The sequence below is a fragment of the Dermochelys coriacea genome, chromosome 10, assembly GCF_009764565.3.
Source record: "Dermochelys coriacea isolate rDerCor1 chromosome 10, rDerCor1.pri.v4, whole genome shotgun sequence".
Lineage (NCBI taxonomy): Eukaryota > Metazoa > Chordata > Testudines > Dermochelyidae > Dermochelys > Dermochelys coriacea.
Window position 1 is genome coordinate 244,510 of NC_050077.1, and position 26,635 is coordinate 271,144.

The 26,635-nt window shown below is 41.3% G+C and overlaps 1 protein-coding gene and 1 long non-coding RNA gene across 2 annotated transcripts in view; both read right to left on the bottom strand.

Annotated features, from left to right (window-relative positions):
• Window positions 1-359: 359 nt before the first annotated feature.
• LOC119863007 (BTB/POZ domain-containing protein KCTD5) overlaps window positions 360-26,635 on the bottom strand; it is a 59,922-nt gene continuing 33,646 nt past the window's right edge. The window contains exons 5-6 of the mRNA XM_038420670.2: window positions 17,555-17,680; window positions 360-6,087 (exon numbers count right to left, since the gene is read on the bottom strand). Coding sequence (XP_038276598.1) covers window positions 6,058-6,087; window positions 17,555-17,680 — 156 coding nt within the window. The 3' untranslated portion in view covers window positions 360-6,057. The remainder of the gene's footprint in view (window positions 6,088-17,554; window positions 17,681-26,635) is intronic.
• Window positions 6,094-11,031, bottom strand: LOC122456160. Its single transcript, XR_006274855.1, has 3 exons — window positions 10,062-11,031; window positions 9,355-9,819; window positions 6,094-9,221 (listed from the first exon to the last, which is right to left on the bottom strand). It is a non-coding gene; the product is annotated as an uncharacterized LOC122456160 (long non-coding RNA).

Below are 26,635 nucleotides of genomic sequence, written 5' to 3' on the forward strand. Positions count from 1 at the left end.
TACTTGTGGCACCTTAGAGACTTAGAGATGCTCTAATAAATTTGTTAGTCTCTAAGGTGCCACAAGTACTCACTTTCTGATAGTACACACATTATAGGAGAAGATTATACCCACAATAGCAGTTAGCAGCAAACATTTTTAAAATCTGACAGTGAATAAAACATGAGTTTCTTATGTCCCCAATGACTACTAAAAGGGTATTGATAGCCTTTAGTGACCAAGAATTTTCCAGGCAGTGTAGAAAGCGTAGAAAACTGGGTCAGTAGTATTTAACTCTGGGTTTACCAGCTATGATATACTCAAAAAATGTCAGCAGTCATAGGGGTTTGGGAAAAAGATTTCAAACATCAGACAATACCTTAAAAGAGAAAAACAGGTTTATTTCATGCATTTTACATAAACTAGTATTACGAAAAGGAGGTTAAAAATACCCATTCACGTTTTAGTTGTATATTTGTTCAAAAAATTATGGGTAACTAAATCTACCTTAAAACAAGTTGGGAAGCCCTACTAGAAGTTTACCCAGGGAACTTTCTGGATTCAGCTCCATGTCAATTTCTATGCTAATCATCTTGGCTCATGCAAAAGCATTAAAGCCATGTCAGAATTCAAACTTTGCTGCAATAAGAACACTTCAGAGATAATGAACTGGCACAAAAGGAAACTGTTATTGCTAATCCACTATCCAGGAAATAAAACATTGCAAGTATGTCCTCCTGGGCCCTAACACAAACAGCTGATGCACAACTTACTGTCAGACCACCAATAAAACTGGTGAATTGGGTAAAGGAGACCTGGACAGCCCATTGGAAATGAAGATTTTCAAACCTAGGTTCAAATCGGGCTCAAGTCAGCAGTGGCTGAAAGTAGTTGCCCTCTGATATCTGTTCAGTGATAAAGAAAATGGTTCTGTGGTCTTGATTCAGTTCCTAGTAGTGAGGTTGGCACTATTTGGCCTATAGTGCATAGGCATTTGCTCTTTCCTAGCAAACACACGTGGGCCAAGTTTACTTTCGGTTAAGTGCGCATAAGCTTTTGGAAAAAAAAAAAATCTGCAAATGGAGCATGAGCCAGGCACACAAATACATCAGCCACTAGATTCCAGAAGGCTAAACCTTGGAGATGAGACCATTGTTAAGGTGGGTCAAAATTTAAGATCAATAGCCTTTAGTCCTTTAACTTCTGAGGGAGAATACTGTTTATAGAAGTGTTACAGTAAAAGCGTGACATCACCCAGAAGTAATAAGGTAGCTTTCTACACTATAATGTAGATCTCTCTCTCTCCATTGCAGTCAATGTAACTATCACTAATATCCTAATAAGAGCCCTTTGAATATTCACTGACAGCTGCATTTGCAACAGTGTTACTAGCTGAGTTTTAGAAGAGTGTATTCCTTGTTAGACTTGGCTAAAGTAAAAGGAAGCTAATTTGCAATGGAATAACCTACGACTATTTCCTGAGGAAGGAGAACGTTCCCAAAGTCTCCTTATTCCCAGTTCTATTAACAGAAGCTGTTAGGTTTCAATATTTACACAAGAGAGTGACAGACAATTGTACTGTCTTCTGTACTTGCTGTCCTACCAAGATGGAGGCTGGAGTGTAACAAAAATCAAAGATCTGCTATTTGTGATTGGCTCATAATGTTTCAAATATGGATGTTCAGAGTTTGCAAGACACAAGAAAAATGCAATAGCTGGTCTTTAAAAACATTTATGCACGTTTAACTGGAACTTCAAATTAGCCCTGGGAGGTGTATTAGCCCTTGGAATTCTCAATGCTTTGAATTCAGACATGTTTTCTGTCTGGGATAGTTACCTTAGGCAAACTGAACAATAAAGTGTGGAAGATTTAGCCCTTTAAAGCATCTATTTGGCAATAAACCTTTAAAGACAGTTGCCTTTTGCGGTGAGCCACAAGATACTACCAGTTACCTTCCAAGGGAGTTTGAAGAGTCTCCTGCACATTTAAGTGAATACTGATGGGATTCTCTCTGTTCCTTAGTCCCCTATTTTACACACATAGATCTAACCGGGATCCTGAGATGGTCCCTAAAGCAGGAAACAGATGCAATATAAAATACACAAAAACAAACAGGGAGCAACTTTGGGACTTACATATTTCAAAATTGCTTTTTGCTAAGCAATCGGACACTTTCAGCTGCTGCTCATCAGCAGTTCTAGTCCCAGGCTCTTGAGCCAACCGGGATGCTGCTCAAGAAAAGAAACCCTCTTTCCTAAGACCCCATATGCAAGGGCGGACTGAAGAACAGCAGTAATTTGAAAGAGCTGCATTCACGTCTCCTGGGAAGGGGAAGGTTTGATATGGAGGGAGTAAATCAAATAGGTGCAAATGAAAATCAAAGAGATTCTCTCGACCCCACCTCCATGAATGGCTCTTTTGTTGGGTTTCTACTTGCTGGCTCTTTTGTTTGGTTTCTACTTGCAGGAAAAGGCCCATCTCGTAGGCCTCGTCTACAATGCCATTTTACAGCGCTCCAACTTTCTTGCTCAGGGGTTTGAAAAAACTCCTCCCGAGCGCTGTAAGTTTCAGCGCTGTAAAGTGGCAGTGTAGATAGTGCACCAGTGCTGGGAGCTATTCCCCTCACTGGTGCTGCAACTACACAGCCATGTTAAAGCGATACCGCGGCAGCGCTTTAACGTTGCTAGTGAATACATACCCTTACTAACATTCTCCCCCACTCCTCAGGAAGCTGTGCCCCCAAACACCAGACTGTTTCACAAAACTGTAATAACTGACTCAAGACAAATTATCTCTTGTATAAAAACCACTTTAATTGTTTGTCTGCCTTGATCTAGTGTACCCTCATTCTCTTCTGCTATAACCTACCCATGCTCATGATTTAAAATCTTAGGCTGTAATACTGTTTTCATCTATTGATAAAGTAGCTTACTAAGTCAAAGAGTCTGACCTGACCATCCTGTCTACCTCTTGCTAGTGTAGCTAACCTTATTCTAAGTTACCAGATTTCAATACAAAAAAACCCCCAAATTTTAGTAGAGGGAAACTCCTGGGGCTTTAGGAAAAGAATTTGATAGTACAGTAGAACCTCAGAGTTATGAACACCAGAGTTACAAACTGATCTGTCAACCACACTCCACATTTGGAATGGAAGCATGCAATCAGGCAACAGCAGAGACAAAAAACAAAGCAAAAACAAGACAGTACAGTGTTAAATGTAAACTATTAAAAAAATAAAGGGAAGGTTTAAAAAAGATTTGACAAGGTAAAGATACTGTCTCTGTGCTTGTTTCATTTAAATTAAGATGGATAAAAGTAGCATTTTTCTTCTGCATAGTAAAGTTTCAAAGCTGTATTAAGTCAATGTTCAGTTGTAAACTTCTGAAAGAACAACCATTATGTTTTGTTCAGAGTTCGAACATTTCAGAGTTATGAACAACCTCCATTCCCAAGGTTTTCTTAACTCTGAGGTTCTACTGTACATGCACCTAAGTGAATGTCTCAGATGTTAAAGAAATATGAAATTAATAAGGGTAACAGCAAGAACAGAAGATTAGTTGACAAAGTCTGTTACAGCAGCTTGCAAAATCATTTACCAGATATTAGCCTAATTTTTTTTTTTTTTTTTTTTTTGCTGAAGTGAGAGACAATAGCTCTGTGAGGTATGAGACAGAGTAAGTGCAAAATGTTAATGATTCAAACACTTCCCCAAAATCATTTTTGCTACTACAAGGGACAATGTAAACCAGGGTGCAGATAATCCCACCAAAAAAAATAAAAAGCAAATTTATTAAACCATAAAGTATTCCAGTGAAAATGCCACTCTCTAAAAGTGGTCCTTTTCATATGTATCCTCCAAATTGTTTCAATTTGCTCAGTTTCTTACTCATGTTTTGCTTCTGCAATCCTTAAGGATCTCAGGTAGTTTATGAAAATCCAGTCTTCTGCCTTCTTTTGTTTAACAACAGAAGACAACACACAAAAATGCAGATTTTGGAATGATATCAATATACATTATTATAAGGCATTAAAAGCCATTTAATCCAATGCTGAATTTACTCTGTAGAGCACAGCAGGAAAATAGGAAGCCTTAAAGGCCACAATTCCATGAGCCACAGAACCTGAAGAACATGGGTCGTGTCAAGATGCTTAAACACAGTGACTTTTTCAGAAGAGGAAATGCTATAGAATTCATTTTAAGACAAACAACTGCTATGCTTATCTTTAGATACACAAGATTATCTGCTACTATTTAGAGGAAATTTAGGCATTAACTTCAGGCTGATAAAATATGGATGCCTTAAAAAAAAAAGTATAAAAGTATAAACATTTTCCCCTACAGAATAATTACATTTTAGTAAATTCAGTTAGGTCCTAACATCTTAAAAAAAGAAACATATGAACGTGGTATTGTGGAGGTGCCAGCAGACCGCATCCAAGTGGCAAAATGCTTTACAAACCCTTTCAAGCAGTAGATGCACGGACAAAACGTTTAGCCCACTGCATAACCTGCTTTGTAGAAATGGTTTTACAAACTGTTTATGCCAAACTTATCATTGTACAATAAGTCTTAAAAAATACAGATAGACCCAAGATGCTTGAGAAACTGGTTTTCATGTGGAGGATTACACATTTTACTGGTAGAGGATATGGTATATGCAAAAATTCTGAAGTTATTTAATGAAACAGTTTAAAAGGCTTTTAGAATTCCAGACCATCTTGGATAATCCTGTTTAAACTCCCATCTACTGCTCCACCTAGAGCTATGCAAGCCAATGAAGCTGCAAGAATTGAGCGTTTTACGCAATCAATTTAGTTACATCTGTTTCAAAAAAAAGTCACTCTACCGGTTTTGTTTAAAACACAATGCACTAAAAAGCTCCAGTCTCGTGTGTTAACATTTACCACAAGCCTGTCCTAATACAGTTGTGTGAAAATGTTTTCAGGCAGCATTCTTATAAACATCATAAAGAACTGCATAGCTGAAAATGTAGAGAGATGGACTGTAAACATCGTGAAAATTCAAAGCAATTAATTCAGATTTCTAATTTGGTGAGTTTGTGTTCGCTCTTAGGGTAACTTTAAACCCATTCACTGAGATCAGAATCTAACACTATCCAGCCATGTAGCTACACAAACTCCAGCTCGTAAAAATACCCAACAAAATCCAAGAGTAGCTTGACACTTGTAGGCATTTCTAAAATGTACAACTAAACATTTGGTTAACAACAAACATTTCAAAAGAGACAAGATGTTCAGTTGTGACAATAATTTAAGAAATTTTGATTTTCCTTTCAAACATTTGGCTAAGACTGGAGCTTATCTTTTCCAGGAGGAAGTTATTTTGATAGGAGAAACATCAGAGATGATTCAGACAAAAGACATTATCTCCAAGTTTAGTATTCCCTTTGACTATTAAAATAAGCCATCATCCCAGTTAGTATTTTACACCCATTCTTTATGTGAATCTTTTGTCTGGGGTGTAACTTTTAACAAGGTAGTTTCACTTGATCTCCTACACCATTCTTACCTAATAGAAAATGTGTCACTGAGCCATAAGGAATGTGCAGTATAAGACAGTAAACTGGCGCTGCCATTGATTCAAAAACCAAGCACGTAGACCCAAATATTTGCATTTATGGGCTGTAATATATATGTAGCACCAAATACAGTGTCCTTTAACTGTTTGCAATTATTAATACCAAAATCATTTCAAACTGATCAACATTGGATCATCCAGCACCATGAGTAAGTGCTACATGTCTCAGAGGAAAATATGAGTGTATGATTGTTTCTTTCTATGTGACCAATATAATTCAGCCCATGAGAGACTACAACCGTGCACTAGAACCAAGATTAACACACTCTCTCACATCATCTATTCCCATTCAATAATCTTGTGATGTTTTCAGCCAGCAAATTCAGTCTATACCAGCTTATAGGCAAAAATGGTTCAACCCAGATCAATAGAAAATTATCTAAAGCAGATTTCTTCCTCTCACAGCCAAGCCTCTTCAATGTGACAATTCACTGCATCTTGGAATAAAAGAAATATTCTTCAATGTTCAATGTGTTCTTCACATCCTGGAACCTCGCTCTTGCAAAATCTGAAAGAGACAGTTAAAAATTACACAAGTTAAAATTTCCCAGTATCAGACCTAAAGCCTGGGGGGCAGAGAGCAAAAAGAAATCACTGTATTTCAATCATGTGATAAAGCCCAAAGGGCTGGCTTAAGGACTTTCCTGAAACTGATGCCTTAATATAGAAAAACAGAGAATAGGCTATATGTCACTTACGAAATATCATTAACTGTACAATAGATCACCATTAGCGTATTTAAGTCAGACTAATAAGAGGAAAGATGAGCATTTAATATTTTCAGGGGGCAGTAAGAGTACAGATCAATCAGACAAATGAGCACAATTGGTCATCAATAAAGTTCACAGCACACAGAGCTAACACAGAGTTCCTAAAAGTCACAAGAAGGTAGAGGGAGCTGCAAGGATAGTAAGTGTATGGGTTAGGCCAGTTTCTCTGATCCTAGTAGCAAGGCTGCCTAGTTTGTGGGTTATCAGGGAAAATGGAGAACAACTGCTTTTTTCAAACTTGGGATTTTTTAAATTGTACTTGCTTCAGTAACATCTCCTGTGCTCTCCCTTGTTTTATTTATGACCTGTGTCACTTAGAGTAGCAATGAAATGTGCATAAGTAGCATAAGATGTGCCAATGAAACCTTGGCAGGGACACAATTATAGTCTGAAAAAACAAGCAGTGTTTGAACGTCAGGAGTGCTAGATCAACTCCTATACAGAGTAGGCTGATCCATTAACCCTACAGTATCTGCCCTGACCTCTTAAAGCAGTTCTCGGTATTCATTATATGGTAAATACAAACAGCCAGATTCTTGACCTCATGGGACTATTTGTTAGGCTACTAATACGTGAAAGCTATTAGCTTGATGTATTAAGTTAATGTTTTACATATATCTTCATGTTTGATCAATAGTATTTAATAGATTTTCATGCAATATATTGCCTTGCACAATTTCTCTTGCATATGTGAAGAGTCACAGTTCATATGCAAACCTTTCTTTTGGTGGGATGGGACACTTTGTGGAGTTCACTTTTCCAAGTACTATTCTGCCCAATACTGTTACGCTTTGTGAAGTGGAAGACAGACAATTAAGACAGTTTTTTTTGAAGCATACTGGTTACATTTTATAAGGAAGTGAGTTTAATTCAGTGGATAGAGAGGTGGTGTTAAGAATCACACTTTGACAGGATTCATGTTGCCCATCCTACTGCAGTTGTGCGACCTTAGGTTTGTAAGAGGAGACTACACTGAATTGGAGACCTCCTCTGCCCTTAAGACACCATTCAAAAACCAGCCTATAACCCACATAAAGTGGCCCAAACTTGTGCACACGAACCCTAAATTCATACTAAAACTCTACCATTTTGTAGCATGCATCTCAAAAGACAGAAATCCTGTTTGAAGGATTCCACTCTCCTGAAGTGAAGAGTGAGCAGAGCCTTTCCTGGCATGGGGGAAGAGGATGTACTCATTTTGCCAAGAACAGCCCGTTTGCTACTGCAGAAATCACATTCTGAAAATTGGGACTTTAAAATATTTTCTGAAGATAATTGAGTTTAAGTATTTGCCACTGAAGTATCCAGGGTCTCTTCTTGGCATCTGCTCACCACTTTTCCTCTGTTCCCTCTAGTGGTTTTGGCTTTCCTGTCACCACCCCCTTCATCTCAACCCCACAGTATGGGCTCTAAATTCTTGTATGATGGTATCCAAGCACCTTAGATTAGCGTCTCACATTACTAACCTCAGTTTTTTCATGGAATAGGTGACTAGTAATGATGAGCTCAGTTATGATGGTGATTAGCACCACAGGGAAGCCTACAAATAAACTAAGGAGCAAGTCTTGATAGTAGTCAGACAAACTAAGCAAAGCTTTGACTGTGCCAGCAACAAGTACAAAGCATTGTTTGCTAGTCAGTGAAATTAGCACCACCTGACGCTTTACTCTTTGGCATGTGGCTGCCTTCATGGTGCTGAAAAGGCTTTCTGATCCAACCACAAGGAGAAGGTATATGACAGGCCAGGCACATTCCCCAGCAGAGGCACCACTGGTGTCATGCAGAATTTCCTTCTCTGGTACTTGCAGTGGAATAGAATGTTAAAACCATGAACATCTTACACTGATACCCAGTAGCACCTTCCCTCCCAAAGGATTTCACAGGCCTTTACAATACACATACAAACACCTGTCCCTCCATACTTGCAGGGAGGAACATGGCAGCTACTTAATAGGGCACAAAACCTCCATATTAATGAATACACCAAAAAATTTGAAAAGTTTAAACTTACAGTTGAATTTCATATCGCAAGTAAATAACTTTTCTAGTTTCAAAACTGGCCAACAGTGGATAAGCCTTTCACATCAATTACAGCCAATTAGGATAGTCTTTCCTGATATATATAATGCTTTGGGATCTTCAAGGATTACAATTAGTGAGACCCCTCAGTTGTATGATTTCTCCTAAAAAAGGTAACTTCACAGCAGACTGCTGTCTAGCACTACAGTGGAGATCTTGGTTAAGTAATGACTTAGGGTCTGTCTACACTACAATTAAAAACCCATGGCTGGTCCGTGCCAGCTGACTCAGGCTAAGGGGCTATTTAATTGCGATGTAGCCGTTTGGGCTGGAGCCCAGGCTCTAGGACTCTGCTAGGAGCCCGAATGTCTACATCACAATTAAACAGCCCCTTAGCCCACATCAGCTGTAGGTATCTAAATGCAGTGTAGACATATCTTGGAGGGAAAAGTGCCATCTATTGATTCACCAACAGTACTTCCTGCAGCACGTGGATTTTACTTTGTAGTTGGAGGGTTCCTATTCACACTGTATACTGTTCCTGCTTGATGAGATGAGCAGATGAGATCACAACTTGTATTGCTATGAAGTTCCTATGAAAGGTTTTCTAGATGGAGTGTGAAAAGTTTCAAAGTATGTATCAAAAGCAAATGCTACATATTTCAGCATTAAGAAAATTTCCACCTGTGCTTCTAGTTAATTAAAAGCATTCTATAAGAAACTGCATGGCAAACACAAGTGATTTCAGTGAGTAAGTCAGGCCTTGAAAATTTACTTGACAACTGCTAGTAAAGGGATTTGCCGTGGTGAAAATACATGCTACTGCGCCTCTTGCAACTTAAAGTTAGAGGAACTGAATGCATCTGATGAAGTGAGCTGTAGCTCATGAAAGCTTATGCTCAAATAAATTTGTCAGTCTCTAAGGTGCCACAAGTACTCCTTTTCTTTTTTGCGAATACAGACTAACACGGCTGCTACTCTGAAACCAGTTAGATACTGTAATTGTATTATCATCAATCAATCTTTATTATATATTGCAACAGCACCCGTGTATGGTGTTTTCCAAAACACAGAAGAGGGCACTCCCTACCCTGAGCAGAATACAATCAAATTAACTATCAAACTTTAAAAGCACACATCTTACTACTAGGGCTGGTCAACTGGCAGGAAAAAGACATTGGCTATGTTATTCAATACATTCCACCATATGATAGTCACCAAGCAGAATGTGACCACCATGACTGAATACCACAAAGAAAACTATCAGTTGAATATCAATTGATGAACTCCAGTGGGTTACAGAGTAGCAGCTGTGTTAGTCTGTATCCGTAAAAAAAAAAAAAAAGGAGTACTTGTGGCACCTCAGAAACTAACAAATTTATTAGAGCATAAGCTTTCATGAGCTACAGGCTACACAAAGAAGTTATACCAATTCACCTAAAGATGTGATGCTGAACTGATTAACAAAAAGAAAAGGAGTACTTGTGGCACCTTAGAGACTAACAAATTTATTAGAGCATAAGCTTTTGTGAGCTACAGCTCACTTCATCGGATGCATTTGATGAATGCATCCGATGAAGTGAGCTGTAGCTCACGAAAGCTTATGCTCTAATAAATTTGTTAGTCTCTAAGGTGCCACAAGTACTCCTTTTCTTTTTGCGAATACAGACTAACATGGCTGCTACTCTGAAACCTGAACTGATTAACTAATTGAGTTTAACATGTTTCAGAGTAGCAGCCGTGTTAAACCAGCATATGCAGACATTCATATCAGATTCAACATGGCTCATCTCGCTTTAGCTTGCACCCGAAGAGTCCTACAGTTCAGGGAAGAAGGGATCACCAGATAATCTAGTCAAACCACTGACAGCACCGAGCTCCTGCATGCTAAACTCAAACACAGACATAAGTATCACATCCCACAGGAAACTAAGCTATTATGATGTGCCACAGGGAGATAATAGGAGTGAGTGAGTTGCATGTCACTTGTAACTTTAGCACAACATTTAATTCTGTGTAAAGCAGATCACAATCAACAGCACATGCATACTCCCCCACCCTTTTCTTGCTTTTGGTTAGGCATTTTCCTACATGGCTTCACTTTACCTTCTCTTTCCTGTAACAGATCAGGGTGACGTTTCTCAGGTCATTTTCAAAGCGTTTCCTGTTTACCTTCTCCCATTCTCCATCTCCTAACCTCTCTTTCTCTTCACTGAGAGCTCTACCTCCTGCCCTGTACATTTTGGTTTCTTTTCTTCCATATACCCCACAAATCTGTTTCTCTCTCATATTTTATATGCACACCCTGTAATTCTCTTTCCTAGCTTATCCCATCAATCTCCCACTCTTTCCCTATGTCATTCATTTGCCTGACCACATCCCATACCCCCTCACAAAAATGGTATTAAAATTTTACAAGGTGGCCATTACGTATAGAATTAATTCCACAGACCTATACGAGATAAGGGGCGGGGGATATAGGGAGAACGGTCCAGGGCAACAGCCTGATGAGAAAGCAACTGCTTCTCCCATGCCAATCTGTTTGGCTAGAGCAGGGGTAGACAACCTGCAGCATGCAAGCTGATTTTCAGTGGTACTCACACTGCCCGGGTCCTGGCCACCGGTCCAGGGGGCTCTGCATTTTAATTTAAATTTTTAATGAAATTTCTTAAACATTTTAAAAACCTTTCAGAGTAGCAGCCGTGTTAGTGAGCTGTAGCTCATGAAAGCTTATGCTCAAATAAATTTGTTAGTCTCTAAGGTGCCACAAGTACTCCTTTTATTTTAAAAACCTTGTATACTTTACATACAAACAATAGTTTAGTTATACATTATAGACTTATAGAAAGAGACCTTCTAAAAACATTAAAATGTATTACTGGCATGCGAAACCTTAAAATTAGAGTGAATAAATGAAGACTTGGCACACCACTTCTGAAAAGTTGCTGTCCCCTGGGCTAGAGGAAGGTGTTGGGATAGGGATGCTGTCCTTGGACTCGTTTCAGAGTAGCAGCCGTGTTAGTCTGGACTCTGCTCAGTGGCTTTACTTTCATACTAGCCTCTGGCTAGTAGCTGCCGACACATTTGAATGTCTCCTGTCCCTAACCATGGCTGGGAAGTAAAATATATTTAGTTCTTATTTTCATTACTGCCCACAGGATTCTGAACAGGAATAAGAACTGACAGATGCTGGTCAGTATTCACTGTGTCACTTAGGGAAACTCTGAGCTGCCTGTTTGTAGAGTCCCTGAGTTTATACTCATGTGATATATGAAAGTTTCATACTGACCATAAGGACTAATCATTTAATTTTTTTTAAAAAATGAAAGCTTAGATTTTGCAAAGGTAGGCAACCTTCCCCATGCACGCTTTTCAAACATTTTATTACTGCAAGATAAATGTATCTTTTTTAACCCATATGCAAGCTGCACTGAAGTTGTTTTTAAAAAGGCTGCCACCAGATTCCAGTGATTTCACCTGGGCTTTGCAGTATTGCGGAGTCCTGATGAGCAGTAAGTAACAGATATAAGCAACAGCAGACTTAAAATAGAAATGATTGTCAACAAAAACATTAATTATGCTCCATGCACTGCTTCAAGCATTGTAAGGCCACTCCTTGGTAATTCTTCATAATAATTTGAATTTCAATTGCACTGTTCATTTAGGGACCTCAAAGCACTTTACACTCTGTAAATTAGGACTTGTCCTCTTCCCAGTGAGGTTTTTTCCATTTTAGACTCGTGGAAACTAGAGCACGGAAGTTAAGTGACTTGTCTATATTCATAAAGAGAGACCGAGGCAGAGTGGAGAAAAGAATGCAGACCTGTGGACTCCCTATATTGTGCTTTAAGAGGACCATCCTTGGCAAACATACTTCAGATGGACAAGCCTCTTAATATGTTGCCAAATCAGACATTTACTGAAGATTTTTATTAGCTGCCATTATACACAAAATATATGACGAGAAAAAACAGGCCATGTAACAACAACAACAAAAAAAACCAGAACCATTTCTGTCTAAAAATGTTTTCCCCTAGAATCTGTATAAAGCATTTCCCCTCTCCCAGCATAGCTTTAAAAGGACTGATTATCCCAGTGTTACTTACGTAAAAAAGCACAAGAGCCAGTACAGGTCTTGTCATGTCATCACCATCTGTGCAACAGATCATACTATAAAGTCTATTACTATGTCTACCACTGTGATTTTCACCTGACACTAGGAATAAAGGCAACTATGACTACAGAACAAATACTCCACTAGGACTAGCCAGAGGATGGTACTGGTGAGGGGTAGGTGGTAGATGGGGCAGAGGAAAGCACGTGGGTGAAGTCCTAGGGCAGCTAATGCTCACCATGACATTTACACTTAATCTGAGTCATTCATATCGTAATCCGTGTCTTCATCCTCGCTCTGAATGGCATGCAGCAAGTGTAAAGAAAGGGAGGGAAAAGAAAAGATTGCAAGTGAGTCAGAGCCAACGCAAAGTACAATCCACTTACACTTGAGGTATGTGAGGTTATTTTTCTTAATCCAATTCTTCATAAGGCAATAAGATACCAGACAATTTAAAAGCAGGAACATTATAAATAGCAGGAAAACTAGTTTTCCCCACTGTCCCAAGTATCAGCAGATTACTGCTAATGGTTCCATTCAGTTCAGCATTCACTTGACACAATGAAAGGGAACACTATGTAATGAGACAGCTGATGCTATATATGCTACCTGAAACTTGTGAGCTCTGCAACTGGCTCCATGTGTCTGTGGACTCTTAACTTAGGAAACTTAGCTTTGGAGGCAGACATCAGGAGGAACATTGGGGCATCCCCTCCTAACAGAGCAACTGAAGAAAGTGGGCAGGGAAACCAAGTGGATTTGGGAATGGAGAGCTCAGAGAATCACAAGCTGCCCCACAAGCGCCATTGAAACAGTTTAAGTAATTTGCCTCAAAGGGGTTAGTTTACTCCTCCCAGCTACATTAGAAAGTTACACGTCCATTCCAGCTATCAATAATAGGACTCAGGGAAAGACAATGGCTGAGTGGCATTGCTTCCTCAAATGCCACAAGAGATCCAACTTTTGGGCAAGCTGGTAGGTATACTGTTTAGGTTGTGCCTATGCAGTGGTGATGTAGCTATGTTCATCCCAGGATACTAGAGAGACAAGATGGGTGTGGTAATATCTTTAATGGACCTACTTCTGTTGGTGAGAGAGAGACGCTTCTGAGTTTACACAGAGCTCTTCTTCAGGTTGTAACTGTTATTGTTCTACTGAACCTGGCCCATTTTAAGTTTTACTTAAAACAAAAGTTGAAGAGTTTAGTAAACTACAATTAGAATCTGCAGAAGCCAGAATGGAAATGAACTTGAACAGAAATCCAAATCAGCAACGAAATGGCAAAAAATGAATAAACTGTTCAGAAAGGAATCTAAATACTTTACACAACACTCATGCCCACAGCCCTTGGAAGCCTGACTAAGGTAAGGCTGTTTTCCTTACTAATTCCCCATGATGTAGTCCAAGTCCTGGACTATGTACATTCAGTGTAGGCCTTATTTTGGGAAGGTTCCTGTATGAACTTTGCAAACACAAGGGTGATAGGTTAGTTGCATTTGAGGGGTTTTCTGAAACAGATGGCCTTTCAAAATGCTCAGAGTTGTTTCTTCCAAAGTAGGAAATAATTACAAAGCAGGGTATATGCTAAGTTCACTTCATGGGAAATATCTCATAGTACAAGATTCAAGAGTCAGTCTATATACTTATCACTGTGTAATGCTGTCTCATAGAGGAGCACATTTTATGCTATTTTACAGCTGTGATTTACATGGCAGCAAAATCTTCATTTATCACACTTTACTGCCATAGTTCAGTATTTTTACTAGCATGTCACTTTTGGAGGAAGTCAATAATGTAGAATACCTGTCACTGGGGAAGATTTTAGTACTTTTGGAAAAACTACTTTCAAGTTTTAGTTGCTATTGTTTCTTGTTCTATCCTATTTAGGCAAATTTCGTCCTCCATGAAGAGGACACTAGATAAAAAAAACCCACCAGAAAAGAAAGAAAAAATGGAAAAGTCAGATCAGCTGGGGCTGCTCCCAACACATGTTTTTTCCTGGTTTGTAAACCCACCACTATTAATAAAGATTCTGGTAATCTGGTGGGTAAAGCAGAATTAAATGCAATGGCTCTTTCATATCTGTACTGATAGAAGTGTTTTTGTTTTTGTTTTTTTTAGATGTCATGATACAAGGATTCTTGTGCTTTCCCCTTCACAGCAGCATGGATCAGAGCCACCTAAATATTTGTCAATATGTAATTCTGGGTGACCTTCATTATTGTTTCGATGGAATAACAAGTTGTTGAAGGTTAAATCAGACACAGTTTAGCAGATTATGGATTTGAGGCTAACCTGGCTTGAAAAATCCATCTGTCGAGAGGACAGACCCCAAGAAAGAGTTCTGACTCAACATTCTAGTACTTTTCAACCTAAAAGGATTTAAAAAAACAACAACCCACAACCCTCATGCCCCCAATACTCTGTTAACAGTATGTATATTAAATGAAAACTTCAAAAAGCTCTCCTGTTGCAACTGTGCACAGTCCCTACCCCACTACTCACATCCTCTTCCCTGACATGCTCTTTAGTTTAGAACACCCCTGTCCAACTGTTGCACCAACAGGCAAGTTTATGTAGTTATAAATCCAATAAATCTTCTCTCAAAACTAAGGGCTTGTCTACATTGCCCGCTGGATCAATGGGCAGCGATCGATCCAGCAGGGGTTGATTTATCGCATCTAGTCTAGACGTGATAAATAGACCGCCGAGCACTCTCCCTCGACTCCGGTATTCCAGCAGGGCGAGAGGCGCAGGCAGAGTCGACAGGAGAGCGTCAGCCATTGACTTACTGCAGCAAAGACACCGCGGTAAGTAGATCTAAGTATGTCGACTTCAGCTATGTTATTTACATAGCTGAAGCTGCGTAACTTAGATCGATTCCCCTCCCCAGTGTAGACCAGGCCTTATTCCTGCATTTTGAGGTTAGCCCAAGTCTGGTAAAGACAACTCTCCCATCCCAAACCTCCACTGGTCAATGCACAGTGGAACAAAACTCTGCTAATTTCTGGGGATTCTTTCACTCACTTTCCTTTCAAAATGACTTTACTTGGCATCAGAGAGAGCTTCCAACTGTGTATTTTCAGCCACGCAAAAGGACTACACTTAGTCTTGGTTTTTAACTAACTCTTACTGTTCTAATCTCATGCTACTTCCCACTGTGCTCATTCTTTCTAGTACACAACTCCCTTCTGTGCATCAAGACTCCAGGTGAGCACTTGAGACACAGCAGCATTCTTCAGAGTCCCTCTACCAAGCCTGTGAATTTCACTGCAAAGAGTTTAAATGCTGGCATCTCTCAAATGTCTGAACCACCAAGAGTTGCACTGTACTTGTTCTGGACTAGTCCCTCCTCTTTAGACGCCCACACTGTTTGGTTTGGTATTCTACACATTTTCTATTAGCCTAGTATCCAGTCAAACTCTGGGCCCTTCTGAAGCATGTTATTGCAGAAGGGTCACTGAAGTCCCTTGTAAAGATATGCATTATGGTCAGTAATTCTAGTTTGCGCTTTATAATTTTTATCTTGGTGGTGCACATATCCCAGCCCTGAAGAGCTTACAAACTAAGACAACAAGCAAATGAAGAATAATGAGGGATAAGGATGCAATTAAAATACACACACACACACACACTGCTTAGATACCACACACATACTTGTTGCTTAAATACCACGCCGACATATATCTTATCAACTTTTCCATTTCTTTCAGGCAGCACGGCAAAAGTGAGTTTTGAAGAGGGGAGGGCAGTGGGCTTACACATGTGTTCAGGAACAGTGATCCATATGTAGGATTTTATAGTTTTACATGTTCACTTTTTATTTTTGGCTGCATTAACTTCTTATAAGGTTTAAAATATGTTTCTCTGAATTGCGATAAAATACATTTCAACAGAAATTAGCCATTTCACTAATAATGAAACAAAAAAAGTTTTAAAATACTCTAAAGCTTTATGAAATAAGCCTGATTACTTGTACCTTACATACCTACTGTAGGTATCCATACACAAAAATGCTGCTTTCCAAACTGCTGCTGTGCCCAACCAAGAAATGAGCTGTGGACAGCATGAAAAGCAGTAGTAACCAGCAGCAGTAAGTAGTTTACTGTAAACAACGAGAGCAGGATACAACTGACCCCAGAAGTTACAGATCGGTCTTAGGGGGCTTTTTTCAGTGTTTATTTTTTAAAGCTGACTCTTGAAAAGCTGTGCTAAGTTTTACTTTGCTTGTTTTCAATTTAAACCAATAAAAATGATAAATGAGTGGTAAACTTTTTTGTATAAAGATGACTAGTTTTACTACTAACCAATTACTAAAGTTTCCATTTCCCCACCAACCATAGTGTAAAATGTACAGTGCACGCTGAGTGGAGGAACAGTGCAATTCATTTTCCATTTGGTCAGGGCCAACTATGATTCAGTCATGTCACACACTGTCTTCCCTAACTATTATCCCTGCAAGTCAACAGATCACACAAGCAAGATCTCATGCCTATAACGTCTCTGTCAATTCGGTCATGCAGAAGAGCAAGAATTAGACGGAACCCTGAAAGCTGCAAGCTAGCACAATACATTGCAAGTAAGGGACTTAATCTAATGGGAAGACTTTTATGGGCTTATTGCATATGACAATACTTTTCAGACAGAATGTGTCAGTCACATTCCTGGTTGTGAGAATTCTGTATCCTGACTCAGATAAGCATGAAAAACATCCATCATCTGCACTGGTTGCAGAATCAAAGTCTATCTACTGTTTTATAACCCAAATATGCATATTCTCAAATGAAGCACTCACTAAGAAGTCAGATAAGAGTATGGAAGACATGAAGAATACGAAGCAGCACATTTAAAGTTCTTGTTTTGTAATGTGTGAGAATCATACTGACAATTAGAGTTACTTTAACTGGTACAGTTTATATTCTCATGCACAACGAAAAGGAAACCATTACCGACGCTGAGGAGAGATGGCAAGCAGAGTACATACTATGCTCAACCTTCTTTTGAATAATATCTAAGTCTAATTGCTTTGACTGACATCTTTCATTTCCTCCCTCCCATGCCCAGCATCTTACCTTTGCTTTTTCACTGGGCTCGCTGGTTGTGCCGTAGGGGGTATTATGTAGCTCCTTCGAGACAACACATAGAAATTCAGCCTGATCTTCATTTCCATAGTTATAGGAAGAACCAATACTGACCAACTGAAAGAGGAGAGAAAGGCTTAGGGGTATTTCCGCACAAAACAATTGGTATAATTTTTCCTCAACTTTGGCTTTATCACTCCTTAAGGTGTTGGCTGTATTTTGAGCATGAGCTCTCAATTTAATGCAAATAGATGCCAACTTCTGATGTCAGGGTTAATGTAGCTGTTCCATTTAAAGGTCTATGAGTCTACTAGTGTAAGGGTGGCATTGCCAATAGTACCCTGAGTGCTTAGGCAAAATCCTACAGAGGCAGTCAATGGGGAGAAGTTGTCTGCTCCCATTGCATTTCAGACACCTGAACACTACCCCCTTTCCTCCAGAAGTTATTTAAAAAAAATCTGCATGTGGCGTGATAGTGTGGGTGGGATTTAGACAAGCAAGGAACGGCATGCAGAGAACACTCTGCCCTGAAGAGATACCTACTATTTACTCACAGAATGACCCTATGCTTCTATTTGGAATTTAGAGAGGTATTTAGAGCAGGAGGCAAAAGTTAGCATTTGACTGAAAAAACAAGACAAACAGCATGGTGGGACTCAAGGACCAACTTTCCAAATTCATATGTATTGTTACAGGGAAGTTGGTTAAGGTAGCATTACATGTGGAAGTTATATGCTTGAAATGAAATGTTGCTTATTTATAAACTGCTAGAAGCCTTAAAACTGAATGAGGACAATTTATCTCAAAGTGCAGTCTGCTCTGGTGGTGACATTTTCTTCTGCACTGTGTAACTACCTAAGGTAAAAGGATTTACTCAGCAAGCCTTAACCAGCTGCTGAATGAAATCAGATGCAGGTATTTTTTTTTTGTAAAGTACATTTCTAAATTACAGATAAAATGACACGTGTGCTACTTTTATGTGGCTACTGCTGACAAAAATAAGACCAGCAAAGCTGTGTGGTGCACAGACCCTCTATATCAGAGGTGGGCAAACTTTTTGGCCTGAGGGCCACATCTGGGTATGGAAATTGTATGGCAGGCCATGAATGCTCATGAAATTGGGGGTTGGGGTGGTGGAGGGGGTGAGGACTCCTACTGGAGGTGCGGGCTCTGGGGTGGGGCCAGAAATGAGGAATTCCGGGTGTGGGAGGGAACTCCAGACTGGAGTGCAGGCTCTGGCTGGGCATGTGGGCTCTGGGGTGGGGCTGTGGATTGGGAGTGCAGGAGGGTGCTCCAGGCTGGGACCGAGGGGTTTGGAGGGTGGGAGGGGGATCAAGGCTGAGGAAGGGGAGGGGTTCAGAGGGACAGGCTCTGGGCAGTGCTCACCTCATGGCAGCTCCCGGAAGCAGCAGCATGTCCCCCCCTCTGGCTCCTAAGCGGAGACACGGCCAGGAGGCTCTGCACACTGCCCCATCCACAGGTGCTGCCCCTGCAGCTCCCATTGGCTGCAGGTCCCAGCCCATGGGAGCTATGGGTGCTGCATGCGGAACCCCCTGGCTGCCCCTATGCCTAGGAGCCAGAGTGGGGACATGCTGCTGCTTCCGGGAGCCGTGTGGAGCCACGGCACATGAAGAATGGGGCAAACCCCTGACCCCGCTCCCCAGCCAGAGCGCCAGAGTGGGGCAAACCCCAGACCCTGCCAGGAGCTCGAGGACTGGATTAAGTCTGAAGGACCGGATGAGGCCCCTGTAGTAAGAGGCCCTGAAACATAAACCCTTGTATCAGAGGCTTAGTCTGAGGGCTAAAGCCTGAACCAAAGTACTTCGAGGCATTGCTAAGCCTGTGAGCCAGAGGCAGGCCCTAATTGCAGAACTTGGAAAGAAAAGGACCCCTAGAAAGCATACGCTAATGATGTAAGTAATAATACGAGGAACATGTGCCAAGATGGCACCTGGACATCCCAATATGAGGACACTTCACAGAAATAAAAAACAGCCAGAGACAGGGTCAAAAGGACAACATGGACAGATCTGTTTGTTTGAACCAACATGATCAAAGTGGGAGACAGCACCCTAATGAGTCAAGGGGCTGTACCTCAGTATGTTAGTGGGGATGAGTAATCTGTCTTGCAACTGTATAAAAACTGGTCCCGGAGCACATATCTTTGTCCACCCTAGGCGGCAGTGGAGTGTCCCGCCACTGACTGAGCTGTGTCCATTGACAGGGGCACATTTTCGTAGTATGTCCTGTAGAGGCTGCAGGAAACTATTACTGTGCTTCATTTGACAATAAAGCTGGCCAGGTGCCTTCGTACCTTACTAGAGTCTGCGGTCTTTGGGGGTTCTTTCAGGGTCTGCTGTGTCGGCTATCTGCCCAACGCTGGGGCAGCACACAGAGGGAACATGCACACAACCGACTGTTATTGAACAAGAGCAGAGCACCACACCGGTAGCTACCGACAACAGCCCCCGGGCTGTAATTTGCTCACCCCTGCTCTATATTCACCCTATGCAGTCATAAATGTCAACAAATTCATCAGCCAAACTGCCACAGACATGTACTAACAGTCCTCTGTCCCCAGTTTGCAGTATCCCTATTTTCAATCCCAATATGCCAGTAGTTTAGCTATAAGGTACCATTGATCAATTTCCATTTCATTATTAAAGTGCTCCTAGTATATGATCAGGAGCAAAGGTTCAGATTTCCTGCTGTTCAGAGCAACATCATTTGAAACAGCCAAAAAACTACTAGTCTAAAAAACAAACTGTTTATTTCCATTAGCTCAGGGGAGCCACAGAGATATTAAAGGACCTGATGGATGCTCCTGCACCCAGTTTGAGATACGTAACAATGGAATTTCGGGCATCGGGAATTAGGCTGTTTACCCGTACAGGCAGGAGGAGGAGATAACGGAGCTGAAAGCAGAACCAACACAGTATTAATGCTAAAAAATAAAGCTTCCTTGTACCCATGTGGAGTGGCAGAACAGAAATATCCAGGAGCTATGATACTATGGTAAAGGGGCTGTGTAGGTACCTAGATAGACAAACATAACCAGGGCTTGCAAAATCTTTTACCTGGGACATTGTTTGCAAAAGGTCAACTACATTTAAACAGCAAAGATATCGGATATGGATTCACCACTGCCTCAAAATTAACCCTTTTATAACTGTCACGTGCCAGGAGTGCTTGTCAGTAACCATCCCGCCACCACACACTCCTGGTGCCTTCATACATCTCAACTATGCATATAGAAAAGGAGCACTTGTGGCACCTTAGAGACTAAAATTTATTAGAGCATAAGCTTTCGTGAGCTACAGCTCACTTCATTGGATGCATTTGGTGGAAAAAAAAAATTTTTTTTTTCCACCAAATGCATCCGATGAAGTGAGCTGTAGCTCACGAAAGCTTATGCTCTAATAAATTTGTTAGTCTCTAAGGTGCCACAAGTACTCCTTTTCTTTTTGCGAATACAGACTAACACGGCTGCTACTCTGAAAACTATGCATATGTAGTCAGAGAATATCCAGTTGACCAGAGCATGAATAAAATTAAACCTGCTAAAAATACAGTGTTACCTTTTCCACCAAAACATTTCTAATGAAGTTACAGTAAACAAGTAATTTAAACACATTCCTGGAGCATTTAACAGTGTTAATTTATCTCAACATGTCCAGGCATGCCACTTTCCCCAGTGAATACTCTGCTACTTATATCAAGAATGTCTAAGTGACTGACAGGGAATCACACAGTAAAACATAAGGCACCTTGATTTTTCAGCCATATAGAATGAACTAAAAAAAGTCTGCCCTATCTTGCCTTGGAAAGAGGCCGCCAAGATTAAGAGATGAAATTACATAGTCCACTCGCAAGACAATTGAGCATTAAGGAGAAGAAAGAATTCCATACACATTAGTGACCAGTTAATTCTGTTTCCAGTCAAAAGAAGGCACTGTGCACGAGTCTTTGAACTGTAAAGAGTTTTTGGCCCAAACCTCAAAACTGAGCAATAAGAACAGTTAAACTGATCCAAAACGAATACCGTATAACACACAGAGTAACCACTTTCTCAAACCAGAAAGAATATTTAAACAACCCTTTATTTTAAATTAACTTAAACAACTTTACTTTGAAAGCACAAAGGCATTAAGTGGCTTGATGCACATTAAAACAAGATTAGAGATATCCCAACTTCCCAAGGAATTTAGTCCGATAGAAGGAACTTCCATTTAGTCCGATAGCCAATTGTTTTCTTGCAAAAAGACTTCACAATCCCCAGAATAAGAAGGACCAGCTGTCAGATCACCTAGGTTTACAACTGCAGCAATTATTCTGCCAGTAAAGGGAGAAATACCTCATTGCAGAGGGTCAGCAAAAATAAATGTACTCTCTGAAAATAGATGTGCCAATTATCAGAGATGCCTCAACCACCAGGCCCCTGGTTTAATATGGAATGGTGACAGTGAGTTCTCTAGGAGGATTTTTAAGTCAGTTTTGCTTCCCCTCATGCTTTGAAACAGCCTAAATTTGCTGACCTTCTGGGCATGCTGCTTTTAGTGAAAAGGTAGGCTGATGGTTGGTCAGGGGGATATTAACCAGCAGGACAGTAGTTTTTATTTTGTTGGTTGTGGTAAGTCTGGATGGGAATCATCATGTCTAGTTGGCAGCCGGTGTCAAGTGGAGTGCCCCAGGGGTCGGTCCTGGGGTCCGTTTTGTTCAATATCTTCATAAATGATCTGGAGGATGGTGTGGATTGCACTCTCAGCAAATTCGCGGATGATACTAAACTGGGAGGAGTGGTAGATACGCTGGAGGGGAGGGATAGGATACAGAAGGACCTAGACAAATTGGAAGATTGGGCCAAAAGAAATCTAATGAGGTTCAATAAGGATAAGTGCAGGGTCCTGCACTTAGGATGGAAGAATCCAATGCACCGCTACAGACTAGGGACCGAATGGCTCGGCAGCAGTTCTGCGGAAAAGGACCTAGGGGTGACAGTGGACGAGAAGCTGGATATGAGTCAGCAGTGTGCCCTTGTTGCCAAGAAGGCCAATGGCATTTTGGGATGTATAAGTAGGGGCATAGCGAGCAGATCGAGGGACGAGATCGTTCCCCTCTATTCGACACTGGTGAGGCCTCATCTGGAGTACTGTGTCCAGTTTTGGGCCCCACACTACAAGAAGGATGTGGATAAATTGGAAAGAGTACAGCGAAGGGCAACAAAAATGATTAGGGGTCTAGAGCACATGACTTATGAGGAGAGGCTGAGGGAGCTGGGATTGTTTAGTCTGCAGAAGAGAAGAATGAGGGGGGATTTGATAGCTGCTTTCAACTACCTGAAAGGGGGTTTCAAAGAGGATGGCTCTAGACTGTTCTCAATGGTAGCAGATGACAGAACGAGGAGTAATGGTCTCAAGTTGCAATGGGGGAGGTTTAGATTGGATATTAGGAAAAACTTTTTCACTAAGAGGGTGGTGAAACACTGGAATGCGTTACCTAGGGAGGTGGTAGAATCTCCTTCCTTAGAGGTTTTTAAGGTCAGGCTTGACAAAGCCCTGGCTAGGATGATTTAACTGGGACTTGGTCCTGCTTTGAGCAGGGGGTTGGACTAGATGACCTTCTGGGGTCCCTTCCAACCCTGATATTCTATGATTCTATGATTCTATATTACTGATTAGTTTGTATATTTCTAGAGCTTCAAGATACATGCTGTTTGTAATGTTTATTAAACATGGGTTCTTTGAAGTTGGCCTGTGTTAAATCCTTGTAAAGTGCTTATACAAGAAAACCTAAAAAGAAAAGCAGTACTTGTGGCACCTTAGAGACTAACAAATTTATTAGAGCATAAGCTTTCGTGAGCTACAGCTCACTCGGAAGTGAGCTGTAGCTCACGAAAGCTATGCTCTAATAAATTTGTTAGTCTCTAAGGTGCCACAAGTACCGCTTTTCTTTTTGCGAATACAGACTAACACGGCTGCTACTCTGAAACAAGAAAACCTGTGCATATGTTTGCTGCTGAGAATGCATTGTTTGTATAGCACCAAGAGCGTGCTAAAAACTTAACTCCACAAGGAGTTGTTTGGTCTTGGGAACTCATTGATTTCAAAGCCCTATCTTTCTCAAAAGGAATTTTCCTTCTGCTTGTGCCTTTTCTGGTGTAGACTTATGCACTGTGCTGCTTATGGACATGAACTTGTATTAATGAGAGGTTTCCATCCATTGCTAGAATAGCTCAATCCCAAACCACTGCCATCACAAGAGACCTTTTGATTAGATACTAGGTAGGAACACAAACATCCCCAACCAAGAGCAAGAACCCCTGCTCCTATTTATAGTTTCAAAGCAGGGCTCAGATTGTACATGTGCATGCATGCAGTAGGGAAAGATGTTTCCCCCACCAATCCTTTAATCTCTGTCAGTACTTACAATTTTAAAGTCATACTATTTTATTGCATGGAATAGCTGCATATATACAACCTTTAACCCAGGGATGGGCAAACTTTTTGGCCCGAGGGACACATCTGTGTATGGAAATTGTATGGCGGGCCATGAATGCTCAAGAAATTGGGGTTGGGGTGCGGGCTCCGGGGTGGGTCCAGAAATGAGGAACTCAGGATGAGAGAGGGGGCTCCGTGCTGGACCAGGGAGTTGGGGTACAGGCTCCAGCTGGGGGTGCGGGCCCTGGGGTGCAGAAGGGGGCTCTGGGCTTGGACCGAGAGTGCGAGGGGGATCAGGGCAGGGGGTTGGGGCATGGGAGGTGGTCAGGGTGCCACCTCCGGGCAGTGTTTACCTCAAGCAGCTCCCAGAAGCAGAGGTACGTCCCCGCTTCGGCTTCTACGTGGAGGCACGGCCAGGCGGCTCTGCATGCTGCCCTGTCTGCAGCTCTCATTGGCCGCAGTTCCCGGCCAATGGGAGCTGCTGGGGCAGCGTGCAGAGCCCTCTGGCTGTTCCTACATGTAGGAGGCAGAAGGGGGACATGCCACTGCTTCTGGGAGCGATCGGGGTAAGCCCCTGACCCTGCTCTATGGCTGGAGCGCCAGAGCAGAGCAAGCCCCAGACCCTACTCCTCAGCGGGAACTCGAGGTCCGGATTAAAACATCTGACGGGCCACATGCGGCCTGTAGTTTGCCCACCCCTGCTTTAACCAACTCTTTTCAGTCAGATTGATCTACAGTAGCCCTAGAAAGTTGCATTGCACAGGTTGCTCCCCAAACTGTCATGAATTGTTGTATACACCAAGATTAATTTATAGAAGAAAGCTCCCCAGGGTTTTGCCTATCAACATTTAAACAGTAGACATTAGGGTAGATTCGATATGCCCATGCACTGTGACACAATTGTGATTCTGGGAAATCAGTTAAGGAGAGAGACTGATTAATGGATTTTAAGGGCAAAAAAGACTAAAATGATCATCTAGTCTGACACTCTGCATTACACAGACATGGACTATTTACCAAATGGTTCCTGCATTAAGCCCATAACTTTTTGTCTGAGCTACAGCATATACTTTAAAAAGACATCTAATCTTGATTTAAATCTTGATTTAAAGGTTTCAAGTGATGGAGAATCCCCAGCATCCCTTGGCAAGTTGTTCAATGACAATTGTTAAAATGACAACATTTGGGATTAAAAAAAATGGATTTCTAGCAGTGCAAGATTTAGTTGGGGATTGGTCCTGCTTTGAGCAAGGGGTTGGACTAGATGACCTCCTAAGGTCCCTTGCAATCCTGATATTCTATGATTCTAAGACAAGACTATGACACTAAAATCTTCTATGGAAAGAAGCATGAAAACTGAAAATTCATAGCTGTTGCTATCTCACAAGCATTTGTATTAGGACTATTTAAAAAAAGAACACAAGAATGGCTATACTGGATCAGAGCAATGGTCCATCTAGCCCAGTATCCTGTCTTCTGACAATGGCCAATGCCAGGTGCTTTAGAGGGAATGAACGGAACAAGTAATCATCAAGTGATCATCCCCTGTGACCCATTCCCACCTTCTGTCAAACGGAGACTAGGGACAATTCAGAGCATGGTTTTGCGTCCCTGCCCATCCTGGCTAATAGCCACTAATGGACCTATCCTCCGTGAATTTATCTAGTTCTTTTTTGAACTCTGTCATGGTCTTGGCCTTCACAACCTCCTCTGGAAAAGAATTCCACAGGTTGACTGTGTTTGTGTGAAGAAATACTTCCTTTTGTTTGTTTTAAACCTGCTGACTATTAATTTCATTCTTGTGTTATGAGAAAGAGTAATGACAGGTTTCAGAGTAGCAGCCGTGTTAGTCTGTATTCGCATAAAGAAAAGGAGTACTTGTGGCACCTTAGAGACTAACAAATTTATTAGAGCATAAGCTTTCGTGAGCTACAGCTCACTTCATCGGATGCATTTGGTGGAAAAAACAGAGGAGAGATTTATATACACACACACACACACACACACACACACACACACAGAGAACATGAAACAATGGGTTTATCATACACACTGTAAGGAGAGTGATCACTTAAGATAAGCCATCACCAGCAGCAGGGGGGGAAAGGAGGAAAACCTTTCATGGTGACAAGCAAGGTAGGCTAATTCCAGCAGTTAACAAGAATATCAGAGGAACAGTGGGGGGTGGAGTGGGAGGGAGAAATACAATGGGGAAATAGTCCTTCACCTATCCTGAAGGACGAGCCATCACTCTCACAGATCTTGGGAGACAGACCAGTCCTTGCTTACAGACAGCCCCCCAATCTGAAGCAAATACTCACCAGCAACCACACACCACACTAACAGAACCACTAACCCAGGAACCTATCCTTGCAACAAAGCCCGTTGCCAACTCTGTCCACATATCTATTCAGGGGATACCATCATAGGGCCTAATCACATCAGCCACACAATCAGAGGCTCGTTCACCTGCGCATCTACCAATGTGATATATGCCATCATGTGCCAGCAATGCCCCTCTGCCATGTACATTGGCCAAACTGGACAGTCTCTACGCAAAAGAATGAATGGACACAAATCAGACGTCAAGAATTATAACATTCAAAAACCAGTTGGAGAACACTTCAATCTCTCT